Genomic DNA, 16246 nt, shown 5'->3' with positions numbered 1-16246 from the left:
TTGTCAGTGGACTTGCCCCCTGCAGTGTGGCAGACAGAGAACTCACTAGCACCTATAAATTCCTTTGGGAAAAGATTATGATATCCTTATATTCCTGTGAGGGGCCAGGCATCACAAACTCTGAGCCTTAGGTATGGCGAGCTTCTGGAGCCCAGAGATCTCCTGAAATAATGTCCAGTGTACATTCAGGTACATTTTTCTGGGGAGAGGTCATAACTTTCATGTTGCTTGTTCCTTGAATGTGGCAACATTTCAAAAAGGGGCTTAAAGGGATCTTTTAGTTTCCTAATATTAAGAATCTATAAAATTTCTATTTAACAAATATTACTTGTAGGATTTCTAAGATGGAAAGATAAATCATGGTCTCTAGGAAGGCATGGAATGTATTTTTGAGGACATCAAGGTGTGTTATCACACAAGGTCTGTTTTGCCTCCATGCTCAGTGACTAAACTGCTAGGAATTCACCCGCTGTATTAGATCACTTATTCTCATATGCTCCTCATTGCCTTTGAGACACCTCCAACTTTAGCAATGCTTTACAGACATGCACATGAGCCAAATGGTTTAAAACAACAACCTAGGCCTTAGGTATTTGGAAGCACCCGCATCCCCTTGGGTCCTTAGTGGAACAGAGCTCACACACAACATGAGGTCCAAGCTGCAAAGGGGAAAAGAGAGGAAAATTTAATAGGGAAGCATAGTGACTTCGCAGCAGTGCAGTGATAGAAATAGACGTTCCTAAAGTTGTGCTGGCACATCCTAACGTGTTCCTGTACTGGAGGCAGGCTATGCACCTGGCATATCTATTGGTTGCCGCTCATCTGCAGATGTACCCGAAGCACACCAGGCGGAATTTGGTGGGTTGCTGCTTCCCCTGGGCACATTAGTCCATGGGGCCCAGTGCAGAGAAGCCCTCAAGGGGTTCTTAGCTGGGACTTAGAGAAGTCAACAAAAGGATTTGTTGAGAATGACTGATCCCACGCCCTGGAATGCAAACCCTGCACAGTTTATGGTACATAATTATATACAATAAACTATAAAGGACATACAGTGGGTTTTGATATCAGGTTCCAGCTCCTCCTCACTAAAGGAACTGGTAAAAACCCTTCATCATTGTGGCTAAGGAAATAGTTCTGGTCCTGTCTGAATCTGCTTCCATAGGTCCACCCTGCTCTTCCCCCACTGTTTAGTCTCACTGACTAAAGAGATGTCTGCTTCTCACGTCAGGGTCAGGAACATCCATAAGCCTTCCTATTTTTTTCTGTGGAGGGGAAAAACTAGGACCATCAGAAACATGGTCAAATATGATTAAGCTTGTATTTGATAACTGGAGAAGATCCATGATACACATTATGAAACAGAAGCCTGTTTATTTTGTTCTTCAATTGCATAGAAATTTCACATTTTTTATTGAGATGAGAATTTTAAAAAGGAAAACTATGAAAACATTTGCTACCAGTTCAGTCTGTGTTTCTGTCCACCAACACGAGCAACATTTCAGTTTTGTCCTGGCCACAGGGAGCCCTAGTCTCTGTTCCTCTCTAACTTGAAAATACTGTCAGAAGATAAAGTGAGGCATGTTAAGAATTTTAAGAGTTTAAGCAAACATCTGTTCAAATTGGGGCAGCAAACCAAAAGTGGTTAGGAGCCAAGGGAAAGAGTTAAAGAGAAGGTGCGGAAGCAAGGAAAGGAAAATATTTGATTGACTAATGCTTAGGCCTAGTTGGCTGTTTGTGATTGGCTATTCTTGGGTTGGGATTTTGTAACCTTAAGGCATTTACAGACTTAGGCTTTGGTTGGCTTATGTAGGCTGCCAGGGCATGAGAGCCACCTCAGTCTAATGGCCTCCTGATTTAATTAATTTAACAATACCAGTCTCTCGAAAAGATTCATTATCTTTTGCTACAAAGCTGTAATCTCTGTTTCCTGGAAAGATGGGAGGAGGTTTAACCTCTTTGGCCGGAACCTTTTTTCTGCTGGAAGATCAGACCAAAAACTGGATCCCCTATTTGGGAGGTATCAGTACGCTTCCTGTGTCACGTTACATGTCCACTTGTCAGAAAGTGCTTTGCCAAAAGTGCTGTCCAGTGTCAGTAAATAACACTTACAGGTATATCCTACAAGACGATAGAGCTGGGAAATTATTTTGCTCCCACTTCTGCACCATCTTAAGGGTTGGACTAGTTTGCTCCCAGCTGTGGCTCAGAGACTTCAGAACTGTAGTACTTGACTTACTAGAAATGAGATAGTGCAGTAAAAATAGAGTCACTTTGGTCTCTTCAGTTGATTACCTGTTTCATGAGGGTGGGTAGAGGAAAAATAATTGAGGTTGAGGAAGAACTCTGAAATAGGTCTACTAAAAAAGAATGCTTTCATTGTCTAGACATAGCACCCCAAGTAGGGAGCACCCGACATGTGTGCTGAGCCACGGTGTTTGGGTCCCAGTGGGGGCCACACAAGAGCACCTGTCCATGATGTCCGTGGTGGGAGGGGTGGTGAGGGTTGAGTGGAAGCCAAAATCTCACCCTACTCTGAGGACCAGGTGTGCAGCTATAAAACCTTAGTATTGGCCATTTGGGAACTTAAGAATCACTGCATTTTAACAGCAGGAGCTCCATTGGTACTCATTTCTTTACCTAACAGACTTACTTGATTATGCCCTAGATGTCCAAGTAATTTTCTATGACTTGTGCAGATACTTGTATCATGCTCTAGTTTGTTTTCTCTTTACTTTCTAGAACCCACTCTTCATTACTAACAGAAATAATCTATATCATCTCTATGTTCCAGTGCATGGAGCACAGACATTCCACCTCAGGATTTCCCCGCTTGTTGGGACACAAATGACTCAGTGATATCAACCTTCCTTATAGTGTCTTTCAAGGCCTTTTGTTGCTTATTTTCATTTCTCTGTTGCTACAGCTCTCCCCTTTTTTCTGTTATTTCTAGATACTCACAAATCTTTGCTCTTCTTCTAAAAAACTTTTTTTTGGTTATTTCTGTCTCCTACTCTGAGATCCTTTCCTTCCTACCCTAAGCCTGTACAGCTGAAGCCCTTGAGAGGAGTGCTCCCTGAGCCCCTGACTCTCCCAGCCCTGCTTGAACAAACATTTCCATTAGGTGATTTGTGCCCACTTGTTTTGTGTGCCTGGGAAGTAAGCAAGAGTAGATGGAAACCGACAGATCTTCCCACCCAGCTCAAAGCCAAGAAGATTTACTTCTACACGCTAGTCCCATAGATACAATTGAGTAAATCTACAATCACATAGTCATTGGGGGCTCTGTATACCCTAGTAAATTAGTGCTTCTAATTTTATAAGGACTGTCATAACCACAGTTGTAAGTGGGATTTTTCCTTTTACTGTAGTATATGTTCCTGTGCTTTACTAGGTGTTGTTTATTAGGTGTTGTTTCCCCTAAGTGCTATATAAAGTGACAGATTGTTTCAAGGCAACCAGTAGACTGTATTTACAGGTGGTTGGTTGTCTTTACTAGCTTTACTGCTACAACACAACTGCTTTCTGGCAGGAGGGAACATCACATACTAGTGGAGTTATTAAGTCCAGACTTTATTCTATTCCTCATTTAGGAATGGATATTCTGTGAATCACTGAATCCTTGTTCAGTTCCTCTTCAGGGCCATCCGTGACGTGAAAGTAATGAAATAGCACTGTCTTTTGATTGTAGGATCACACTGCCGGACTGTTAGCAATAGGATGAGAGCTTTTCCAACACTTCCAAGACTTCATGGGGAAGTCTTGCCGCTCCAGGAAGGAAGATCCCTGCTTAGGCCCTGGTTTGTTGTTGTTTTTAAGTTTGTTTGTTTGTTTGTTTGTTTGTTTAGAGACAGGGGCAGGGGGGCAGTGGGCAAAGAATCCCCAAGCAGGCTCCACACTGTCAGCACAGAGCCCAGTGTGAAACTCAGACCCACAAACTGTGAGATCAGTACCTGAACCAAAAATCAAGAGTCGGGCATTTAACCAACTGAGCCACCCAGGTGCCCCAGGCCCTGTTCCAGAAGGGGTGTGTGTCCTTGGTCTGCTGAGCCAAGCCAGGCCTGTCCCTCGCATCCCACTGTGCAGTGACCACTCAAGACAAGTACTTCTTTACTGGAAGGGACCAGAGGATATTTTAAAGAATAATAAGCAATAAACTCACACTATATTCCAAACTGTATCTAGCTTACTAGGAATTAATGTAAATAAATATGTGCTACAAATTAGAAATGAAATACATGAATGACTCACTAGTGGGTGATTCTGATACAAATTTCAAATTCCACATTCACTGGCATAGTGGAGAAAACCCTGACTTAGGTGAGGGTTAGACAGCATTGTTAAGAACTTGTCCTAAACCTCTTCTTTCCATCTGTTTAACCAGTTTACTGATGTAATTAAAAGCTGTTTGGCCATTTGGGCAATAAAATACATTTTGTGGAGCATGGAGTAGAATTAAGTGATTTGACCCTAAGAAGTTCATATTGGTGAAATTGTGTGTATACTGTCTGCATCTCTGATCTCCATTGAATAATGAACCAGAGCTAAGGTTGCCCTGGCCAAATTTTGCAATTTTCTGCTACAAGAGGTCAAGTTCAAAAGGTATTCTGCCTCCACTATTTGCAGCTCAGCTGGTGTATTTCTGATGTTTTCCTGTTTCTGTCTGTCTCTGGGTCTGATGGATGCTGTCACAGATATTTGTGCATCTCATGAATGTATAGAGATCTTATGCTCCTTTGGACTCTTGGACATTTTTAATTTTTAAAATTTATTATTATTATTATTATTATTATTATTATTATTATTATTATTTGGCCTAGCAGATGGTGTTTTAATTCCTTCAGAATTTTAGGAGGCAAAGAGAATGTCTTCCAGCCTGAGGCTTGTCATTTGATGTGCCCTTCACAACTCTCTGTCCTTAGACTGATTCATCTATGCTCCACCTCTTAACTTTGATGCACTAACTTCATGTAGGTGACAGACTAGGCCAGCCCTTCTGTACATCATCTCCGAAGCGAGAGGAAAATTCACTTTCAGGCTGGTTGGTCAGAATTAAGTCAAACTTGTATCCATGGTAGGAAGTTAACAGACATGTGGGAATTGAATCCTAAACATTGTCAGTTTCACTAGGAATTGAAGATTATTGTACCCCATAGAGATTATGAATTTGAAATGTATTAAGTATCCCTGGAAATTTTGAATTCAAAACATCTCATGTGCACAAATATCACTAATAAGAATACCCATCTGATCTCTATAACCTGCAGGGGGGAGAGAAGAAACAAAGGTCCAGTGTTATCTTCACTCTGTCCAACGATCCCAAACTTCTCAAGTGATTACTCCAGATGGACAGAGCAGTTTGATTTGTTTAAATGTGAAAGGTCAGTTGAACCAGGCTGAGTAGTGTGCTGGCAGATGTTTAACAACCAGCTTTCCAGGGGACAAAAGCCCTGATTTGTAGCATTTGCTGATTTTTTTGGTGTAAATACTCCCAGTGTGACCAGTTCCAAGCTGCCAATGTAAAGTCACTGAATGTAGAGTTGTGAAGAGATACAAATACTTGGTTCTCACCAGTCAGTGTCAGCTGGCTCAGGCACACACCTGAGGAATCTATGGGAAATTGTGAATTTGGATTTTGACTTAGAGATCCATTTTTAAAACATTTCTACTGTCAAGAAAATCACTTTGTGTGCGTGTGCATATGTATACAAGTGTGTGCACTTATCCATTTTTTTTTATGTAGTTATTTCAGTTTTAGATAATTTCCTAAATTTAACTCTGCAAACTCTTTACAAAGTCATGGAAAATTTAATAAGCATACATCTTCCCATTTATTTTATGTTCAATTATAATTCATTGCATGCCTTCTGACTCTCTTGTGTAGTGGGTTTCCATTTTTATATTCTTTTGACCTCTACAACCATAGCTGCCTGCCCCGTGGAAACATTTCTTCCTCTCTCTGTCCTTTGTCCGCCCTTAATAACAAGTAAGAATAACAAGCTGGTGAATGGATGCTCTTCACCAAATCTGGGGACCTCATTCTTCTCACCGCTGGGCCATAGTCTGTAAAATAGATTCCCCCCCCCCCCCATTTCCCTCATTATTTATTTGCCAACTCTTCCTCATTTGGGTCATTTCAAGTTGATTGACTCCTTTCTCATCAAGGTTCAGAACTGGGGCTACATTCAATGCAGAGTAGATAATTACTTTAAAACACCAACAGTAAAATTTGTTGCTCTGTCTTGGCTCACTTTTCCCTTAATTTCAGTGTCCTCAACTACAGTGTTCACTTGAAGAAAGTAAAAAACACATATTCATAAAGGAATGAGGAATGTCTGTCAGGCTGATTGATATTTTCATTTACATCAAGGCCCCTTTTTTCCCATCAAAACACTAGTTCTGTTGGTTTGAAAAAATCAAGTAGGTATGTGAGAGAGAGTGGATTAGTCTCTTTTTTATGCCAGCACCTGCTCCACAGCATAATTTCCACATGTCCCAACACTGTTTCAGTGATAAACAGCAAATACACTATCATTAGCTGAGACTCACTCCCCCTTGGCTCAGCAGGGTTCCCATCATCATGATATTAGCTCCTCTGCTGCCCCCCAAATAACACTTTTTAAAGCAAAAGCACTCTGGGGCACCTGGGTGGCTCAGTTAAGGGTCCACCTCTTGATTTCAGCTCAGGTCATGATCTCACAGTTCCTGGGTTCAAGCCCCATGTCGGGCTCTGCACTCACATTGCGGAGCCTGCTTGGGATTCTGTCTCCCTCTCTCTCTCTGTTCCTCCCCCACTTGTGTGAGAACACTCTCTGTCTTAAAAATAAATAAACTTTTAAATAAATAAATCTTAAAAAAAAATCAAGCAACAACACTCAAGGCAGATGCTGGATTGCGGGTTCGCTTTTCTCATCTTTGCCCTACTGGATTTAGTTTTGTGAGTACTGAGGGACAAAAAACATAGAAATGCTGCTGCATGCCCCACATTAGATCTTGGGATTCATTTCAGGCTGGGCTGGGGTCTAAAGAATGCCTTGAGTTTCTTTGGTCAGTAAACCCCACTGCACTCCCCACCTCCCGTGGTGAAAAAGAAAACTCTTCCTTTCAGGCTGTGGGCTCCTGATTGTTCCAGGCAGTGTTGTTATGAATGTCTGCATTTTGACTGTCAGGCCTCTGAGCTGAATGCCTCTCCCAGGATGGCTGCATACATCCTGGCCCGCAAGTGAGATCAGCATGTCACTCATCAGGTAGAAGGCAAGATGGGAGAAAAGGTGGTGAAATCCCAGCACCTGAGAGCTGAGGGAAGTGGCCACTTCCGGTTTGTGTGAGACACCTTCACTGAGGGAGTGACAGAGACTGCTTTTCTCACTTTGTTAAACGGCTTGATGTGTAGGGTTCTAGAGAGAAATAACTGGTTTGTTTAGAGATATCCAAAAGCAATCATGCAGAGAAATAAAATTCCCACACCTACAAGAGGTGGTAGCCATACATATGAGTATAGATTCAAAAACTCAAATGAGTATAGATTTATACACTGTAAACCACACAGGTACTAAAGGGGTTCAGGCCCAGCTGGGCATGGGGTGGGGCTAATTTTACGAAAGGATTCACAAATGTGTGAGTAAAGTTTCAAAAGAAGTCGTTTGATGGAGAGGAAACGTTTTGCAGGGAGAAGGAGGACAGATCTCAAGACCTGGAGAAGGAATGAGCACGTGTTTGGGGAGTGCAGTGTGAGCTCCACACAGGTACCCTGGTGCTCTTTCCCATATTCCCCCAAGCTTTTGCTTCAGTGTTACTCTCTGAAGCCTTCTCTGACCACGCTATTTAAATTGCCATCCATCTCCTCTCCCACAAGCCCTTTGCCCATTCCTGGCTTGATTTTTCTCCGTAGTGTTTATCACCTTCCGACACCTTACTGTATCTTCCTACTGGTGTGTAAGTTCCATAAGAGCCAAGATTTGTTGTCTGTTTTGTTGACCATTATACCCAGTGCCTGGTACATAGTTGGTGCTCCATATTTATTTCTTGAATAAATGAATAAATGGGATGTAACAAGAAAGAAGCATAAGGAGGTGGGCAGGGTTTGGGGGTCTAGATTAGAATTTTGGCAGAGAATCGGGAAACCTGAATCCTAAAGACAGGGCTGGCCCGTGGAATGGGGCAAACAGTAGAGTTCACTGGGCTGTAGTTTCCTCACTGTAAGATGGATGTTGGCCTAGATGACAACTGATTCTCCTCCTGGCCCTGAGGTTCTTCAGACCTGTGTGGTTAGAGGAGGCTAGCTGGTGTGTGTCTTGGAATCTACTTTGAGCCACCTGGAACTTACTATGGCAGTGGAGAACACCATGGGTTTCTGAAGCATTGGGTCAAGCTGGTATTTGTGAAAAGGTTTTCCCAATATACTCAAGCAGATTTTTTGTTTGAGGGGGTGGTTAAGAGGCTACAGATAAATTATTTTTTTTATCACCATTTAATTAATCCTTCTTGCACCTCCTTCTTTCCACTAACTTATCTCACCCAACTTCTGCAGGTGTGAACCTCCTGTTAAATGGTCCATTGGAGACTGGCTTTTGTGGCCACTGTGTCATGTACTAGAAGTTCAGAAGAAAACTCCTTAGGAGCAACCAACTTGCTTTGGTTCCAAGCTTAAACTGTGCGAGCCCCCTGCACGTCTCATAGTTTGCCTTGAAATTATAAAGCTGCCTTCTCTTCCCGGCCCACCCCATTCCAAAAATTCCATCACCGTTGGTGGATGATTCCCCTGAAAGGCCAATAGACCTTACCAGCCAACCTTCAAGACAGTCCTGACCTCTCACAGAGATAATGAGCATTTATTTAGGGTGGAATTAACTTGCTTTTCAGTATGTCACCACAGAAGAGTCAGAGAGAAATTACAGTCAGTAGAAGACCCAGGCCTGTAATAGTTAACTTACTGGAGACTGAATTTTACTGCTCATTTCTGAGAAAGGCTTATCTATCAACGTTTGAAAAGATGTTTCTACACCGCTTTATTTTGACAGAGTGCTTCTAGGAGTCTAACCTGTCAGTTTTCTACAGTTTATCTTGTTAGGCATCCTTAATCTCACTTTGTTTTGCTTTCCACTTCTGGAAGTCAGTGAGCTTGGAGAAGCAGCATATGATAACTATGGGTTCAGCTCGCAGCTCAGCTGCTCACTGGCTTGGATAGTCAACCTCTTTGATGCCCACTTTCCCAAACTCTGTAACATTAGGGTCAGAATTCCTACCTTGCAGAATTGTGAAAGGGATCGTAAGTAACCAGGAGAGGGTGCCTGGCACATATCAGGGCCTCAGGAAGAGCAGCCGTCCTCAGCAGTGCCTCTTTGCCTTAGCAGCAACGGCAGACTCTCACCCACTAAACAAATGTTCAGTGGCCTTCCTCCAGATACCTGTGCAGTGTATGTGTCTGGCTCAGTTATACAACAGACTCTGATGGCCTGAGCTGGAGCTGCATTTTCATAAGTCCTTTTCATGAAAAGATTCAGTGCCTAATCACAGAAGGACATTGTTTGGTAGTGCCAGATAATGAAGTTGTCAGGGCTGCTGAAATGTATCAACAGGATTGTTGACAGCTCACTCTGTGTCCATAGGATAAAATGAACAGGACTGGAGCCAAGAGGAGGGGGGCCAGCGAGGAGGGACAAATGCAGGAGATGTGATGGTTGAGCTCCCTGATGAGCCCGGATTCCGTTCCTCAGAATCGAAAGCATTTGTGTACGGTTCATATAATAAAGGATTTCTTATTTTAAAAGCCACAAAGAGAAAATAATGGTGTTCTGTCGAGACAGTATATATTCTGGCAGACACTATATACTCTGAGTGGCTCATTACATCTGGCTTTTTCCTACAGCAGTTCTTTTTTAGTAGGCAGGGCACTAATGATAAATTTTAAACAAATAACACATACTCTTTTTTAAAACATTAAACCCAAACCAGAACTGACTGCCATATATATATAAATATATATATATAAACATATATATATTAAAACAATTATATATATAAACATATATATATATTAAAACAATTATATATATAAACATATATATATATATATATATATTGTTTTAATGAAAAAAACTATACCCTTGTTAAATGTGCAGAATATTAATATAAGCTCAGGAGTACTGAAGATTTCAAACTCCTAAAACTCTCCTCTAAATAATTTTCCTGGTTTGAATATACTTTTATGAATGCAGAAATGCTGTAAGGCTTCATTTATTTTGTGCGGAAAGTTATTTCATTCCCAAGTCTTGTCCTGCTTCCGTTTTCATGATTCTCCACACGGTTTAGGAAACTTGGCATAATAAGGTGTCCAGGGCTGGGATTTATATTTGGGGAACTAAATTACTCATTAATAAAAAAAAAATTTTTGCTAACTAAATCCATATTCCACCATTTAGTAAATGGCCTTTATAATAAGCAAAAAAACTAATTATTTGTGGTGTAAAGTGTTTCATGTATTTAACTTTTGTTCTAATGATATTGCATAATATCCAAATAACTAACCAGGATGTTAACTCTTACTGTTTTGTTGTTTTTGAGGGCATTTTAATTGTAGGAGTTTATTTGAATCATCAGTTTTACTGTTAGAGCCAAATCATTCTCATGGGCTTATGGGAATATATGCCACCAGGCGGTAGATTAATAACTATAAAAAAACCACATGAAAAGGTCACTGCAAATCTGGGATCAAAACCTGTGGTTTTCTGGATTTTGCAACCCACCAGCTTTTTGAAGCTCCTCTCTGGTAATATGATTTTTATGACAACACCACAGAGCTTTTATAGACACTTGTGATAATTAGGACAGACCAGGAGTACTCCACACTTGCCCACAGTGCCAGGCTTCTTCACCTGACAAGGAAGGACATTGATCAGCACAAGTCTGTTTCAAAAGACAAGCCATCCTTGTGATGTCAGAAAAGTATGATAGTAAATGAAGGAGGCCCTTTTGTTCTCCAAACAGATTGGGAAAACAGACTGGATTGGAGCCTGGACCGCAGCACTTGGGAGGGCTCTTTATGGAGAACCACAGCAGAAAGGAATTCTCTGCTGGAGAATTCTGGCCCTTTGCACTGTCATTCCTGCAGTGTTGCAGTTATTCTCTCCAACCAGCTAACCGCCAGCCCCCTGATCAGCAGCCCCACCCGCACCCCATCCTTCTTACTTTAAACATGTGTTATTGGAAACAGGGCAACACAAGGAACTTTGAGTTTGGGCCCTGGGGATCATATTGTCAGTCTATTCTGAACTTCCGTGCGATACCCAAGGACTTAACTGGGAGTGATTCTGACTTCACTGGGCCCCCAAACTTACTTTTGCATAAGAAAGACTAGGACCCTGGAAAACACATTTAAAACATGAGCCAAGAATCAAGTTCAGTGGGAGCTAGTTTAAGAGGGATAACCAACAGAAAAGCATGGATCCTTCAGGCACGTTCTGTCTGTGGCCTGCTGAATCACAAATGTGCTATTTGGGCCAGGTTTTTTGATCCGCTGAGTGTCCTGGTGGTACAGGGGCAAAACTGCTTCACTTCCTGAACTAGAATGCCTTATCTCCAGCGCTCTGCAGACTGATTCCCTTGCCCTTCCTTCCACCCCCAGCCCCTCCAACAGGAACAAAGTCCCCAGTCTCTGGAAAGTAATGCTGAGAAAACAAACAGTACAAAGGCTGGTAACAGGGGGATATCTCTCTCGAATGTTTTTTGTGACCATCTAGGTTCAAGGAGGAGGGGTCCCCCAGCTACGTGAGCCAGCAGGATCTCTTTGTAGTAGGCATCTGTATGTTTGGCCAGGTGTCCTCCCAGCAGAGGGCAGAGAGGGAAAGATAAAACAGAATTCTTATTAAAAATAAGTCTCTGGGGAGAGAAAAAACAAGACACAGAAAGTGTGTCAAGTGGAAAGGGAGGCCAGGCGGTGCCATCTGATATTGATTAAATGCTTGATTAGGCCAGCAGGGAGAAAGGCACATCACGAGGAAATGACCCTACTCTTCAGAATATGAACCAGTGACAGCGGTCTGGGAGCAGGTCTGCATGAATACCACATGCACAAGATGTCCGGTGGTAAACACAGTCCTAGCACACATGGCCAGAATGGGAGGGAAAGACCCTTTCCCTGAGAGTGAGGACGCGTGGCTCCTGATTTGCTTTACCTCGCTGGCCTCACTTTCCCCATCAATAACACAATGACACTTGACCAGATGACCCCTAAGCAACTTCCTCGCCCTAGATTCTGTTATCTATCCTAACCTCTCTGGTGACCAACTCTTCTGAGGCTCTGCTAATGGAATGCAAGAAATAGCCCTGGAGAGACATAAAGAGCTCACCCACAACAGTCCTAAAATCCAAAAGGAATGAACCCCCTCCCCCATCAGTCATAAAAATGTCATCCAGTCTTTCCAAGGGAGGTTGGTCCAGCATTGCTGTGTCTATCATCTTTCTGTGTTTACAGTTGCCACCAAAGCAAGTTTATGGTTTCTGAACATGAGATGTGGCATATTTGTGGGTCTATTTACACTTCCCCCCTCTCCCAATTCCAAAAATATTTTCATTCTGACTGATGTAAGGGCTCTTTGTTTTGTTTTAAGCTGCCAAATTGTAGAGAATCTAAGAGCTGATGGGTGTGTGTGTGTGTGTGTGTGTGTGTGTGTGTTCGTTCATCCTTTATTCAAGGATGAGCTAGTGAAGTGTTTTTGTTTTTTTCTCTTTGGCATTGTCATGAGGACAACAGCATCTGAGTACAGGGTGAGGCCGGATTCCAGTGGGAATGGAAGTAGAAGCTCCCACTGAGATGAAGGGCCAGTGAAATCGAGATGAAGGGATGACTAGAGAGAGTCACCATGGCAAAGTGAGATCATGGCATTTGAAGTTGGGCAGACCCAGGTTTGAATCCTGGCTGTGATGTCTATGGGATGTCATTTCAGCTCTCACTGCCATGCCTCCTTGAAGGGTGATTACAAATAAAGGTGCTGTGTGGAAAGTACCTAGCTCAGAACCTGGTACAGTGTAGGCAGTAAATGAACAGCAAGAAACTATAGATGAGATAATAGTGATAAAAATATCCCCAGGGAGGATTCACAGAGCCTGGCAACTGAGTGAATTAAAGAATAAGTACAAAAGAAGACTTGAGTGTGTCTTTGAGTGAGGGACTCAGATAGTGGTACTATTTAGGTTGGATGGAAGTACGGACATTGGTGGAAGTTAGAGATCTGGTTTGGTGAAGATCTGGTTTGGTGAAGATAGTTTTGGACAGGAGAGGTGGTGCGGAGACATACAGGTGGCAATTAAAGAAGGAGGATGAAAAGGAAACAGAGTGAAAGAAATAGGAAAACTGATAACAAAGAAGTTGATTTTCTCTAGGTCTGTTTGACCATTGAGTCTGACTTTACAGCTTCACCTTCAAGGGATTGGCTACCCAAAGGTTGATCCGGCATCATCATCTTCTCAGTAAACCTTAGCTCCTCATAATGTGTGTCTCCAACTAAGCATCTTCTAGACCTTGTTAGAAATGCAGAATCCTAGCTCCTACTTCAGACCTGCTAAATCAGAATCTGCATTTGACAGTGTGTTTTGTAAGCACTTTATAGTTTGAGAAGCACCGTTGTAAAGCAGGTGGCCAGACTAGCAGTGTCAGCATCCCCTGGGAACTTGTTAGAAATCCAAATTCTCAGGCACCTTCTCAGGCCTCCCGAATTAGAAAGGCTGTATTTTGACGACTCCGATGTACCCTAGAGCTTGAGAATCACCACTCTAAGTCATGGAACAGATGGATTGAACCCCCTCCTCTTGGGGCTGTAGCACAGAACACCAGAGGGATTGGTTAAACCCTGAAAGTTAAAATGGAGTCATTGTTCTATGCTGTTTCTCTCATCATTTTGCATTAAACACAGCTGAAGAACTCTTTTCACTGAAGAAGGGCACTATGCGTAAAATTGCAAACCAGAAGGGGGGAGCTTTGGCTGCAGCTTAATCCTCACGACTTACCCATCAAAAGTTATTGAGCACAATTATAGGAGATCAGTACTTTATGTGCTGTTGCTCCTGTGGGACACTATTAGTAAGACACACATAGGAAAACAAGGAATCTCCCGATATTTCTTACAATGTGATTTTCACATTTAAATGTCCACCGTTTTTGTCTTCTGTGATTCTAATCAATTTAATGGAAAGTTCCCTTTTTATAGGTTAGTTTCTGGAGTCACTTGCAGAAGTGATGGTGGTTTACCACTGAGACTAGAATGCTTTTCAAAAAGTTGAACTGTAAGCAGTAAAAATTTACCTCCTTTCATCAAAAACGTCTGGTTTTTCTAGTTTTCTAGTCGTTATTCAAGTCACTGTGATAACGTAAATAAGGGTATCTGTTTTCTGTATACATATAATGTACAACAATAGTTATATATTGAGCATTTTAATCATGAAGTTACCTATATTTTCTGCTGCAGGTTATAGTGCATTATAGCCAGTGGCATAGTAAACCAGTTCGGTGTCGGGAGGGTGGGGGGGATGAATGCCTGTCACAGTTTATGGTGGTTGCTAACTTCCATGGTGTAAACACTCCCTCCAGGGCCGACTTCAAGCTACCAACAGTTTAACAACCAGCTACCCAGATTCCCACACACTTAACAGCTGACTCTTGTAAAGCCAGTAGGAACTAGCTCGAGTATACCACAGAACAAACATTAAGGGACAGGCCACAGTTTTTTTGATTGGTGTGTTTGAATTGTGATAGGTCCAATAATAGCTGAAACAAGTAGATTTGGGTGTTTAAAATCTTCTGTCATGTAGAGATTTTTATTGAAATTATAATTATTTTTTGTCATGTAGAGATTTTTATTATAATTATGGAATTTGATCTGAAATTATTCTGAGACAAAGTTATATGCAAATGCCCAATCATCATTAAATACAACAACATTAAATTACAACATAATGGCATTATTCAAAGTCTTTGTGTTGCTAAAGTGGTATGTTTAATTTTAAAATACCATTCATTCTGGGGTGCCTGGGTGGCTCAGTCAGTTAAGCATCCAACTCTTGGTTTCGGCTCAGGTCATGAACTTTTACGATCATGCGGGTTATGAGTTCAAGCCCCATGTTGGGCTCTGCACTGCCAGTGCAGAGTGTGCTTGGGATTCTCTCTCTCTGCCCCTCCCCTGCGTGCGCGCGTTCTCTCTCTCTCTCTGTCTCTCTCTGTCTCTCTCTCTCTCTCTCAAAATAAATAAACTTAAAAAAAATACCACTCATCCTGTAGTAAGGCATGTGGAAAAATTACTTTTTTTTTTTTAAAGTAGGCTCCATACCCAGCATGGAGCCCAACCCAGGGCTTGAACTCAACTCAAGATCCTGAGATCAAGACCTAAGCTGAGATCACGAGTTGGATGCTTAACCAACTGAGCCAACCAGGCACCCTAGAAAAATTATTCCTGATCATAGTGTTTGAAGCAACATGCAGAAAGATAGTTTTCAAAATGAGATCTCTGGTTACTATTACTAAAATTTGACTTCTCTTACAGGTATCCAGGAAGGAACGCAGTGTACCAAATGTAAAAATAACTGGGCACTGAAGTTTTCTATCATATTATTATACATTTTGTGTGCCTTGCTAACAATCACAGTAGCCATTTTGGGATACAAAGGTAAGTACTCTTTCCTTTTTCCTTCCAAATGGCAGGTTTCTCTTTGTGACTTTAAACATGAAAAAAAAAAAAAAAAAGATACCCCTATTTGCAAGTATGAAGTATTTCATTAATTCAGCTCAAATGCACAAGTAAGCAACATGATAAACTTTGTGTCTTGATCCTTTTGTAGCTGTGGGATCAGAGTCCTTTTGACTCATTTTAACAATAAGAAAGGTCCTCTATGACTTATAAAAATTTTTCTCACTGTTGCATTTTCCTACCTGTTTCTAGTTCCACCCTCTTTTTTCATCTTCTCTCTAAGAGGTGCTATGGAAACCCTGAGTCAGCACACAGGAAAATTGTACCGACACAGGGTAAGCCAAACACAGTCTCCAGAGATACGACTTACTTTACTCAGGGACTGGGCAGCCAGTTCCCTTTTTTCCTCTTCAGCACATTTACTGTGACCACTGTTGTTTATATAGCTCCATAAAAATATTGCCCTGCAGAAGTTAAACACAGAGGGAGCACTGCCACCTCAACAATACTTTATAGGATGTTAGGTATTCTTTCAATGTGTCTGGTTTCAGGTCAGTGGAGAATTATTGCCT

General features: G+C 41.8%; 1 protein-coding gene and 1 long non-coding RNA gene across 3 annotated transcripts in view; one reads left to right on the top strand and one right to left on the bottom strand.

The window, feature by feature from the left end:
• COLEC12 (collectin subfamily member 12) overlaps positions 1-16246 on the top strand; it is a 194961-nt gene that overhangs the window by 129745 nt on the left and 48970 nt on the right. For both annotated transcript variants that reach the window (XM_058692557.1, XM_058692556.1), the window contains exon 3: positions 15531-15653. In XM_058692557.1, the coding sequence (XP_058548540.1) occupies positions 15531-15653 (123 nt within the window). The remainder of the gene's footprint in view (positions 1-15530; positions 15654-16246) is intronic.
• The window catches only part of LOC131490315 (uncharacterized), a 36188-nt gene that overhangs the window by 17705 nt on the left and 2237 nt on the right, over positions 1-16246 (bottom strand). The window lies entirely within an intron of this gene.

This window comes from Neofelis nebulosa, chromosome 11 (genome assembly GCF_028018385.1).
Source record: "Neofelis nebulosa isolate mNeoNeb1 chromosome 11, mNeoNeb1.pri, whole genome shotgun sequence".
NCBI lineage: Eukaryota > Metazoa > Chordata > Mammalia > Carnivora > Felidae > Neofelis > Neofelis nebulosa.
The sequence above is the reverse complement of the archived record's forward strand: the minus strand, read 5'-3'. Positions and strand labels throughout refer to the sequence as shown.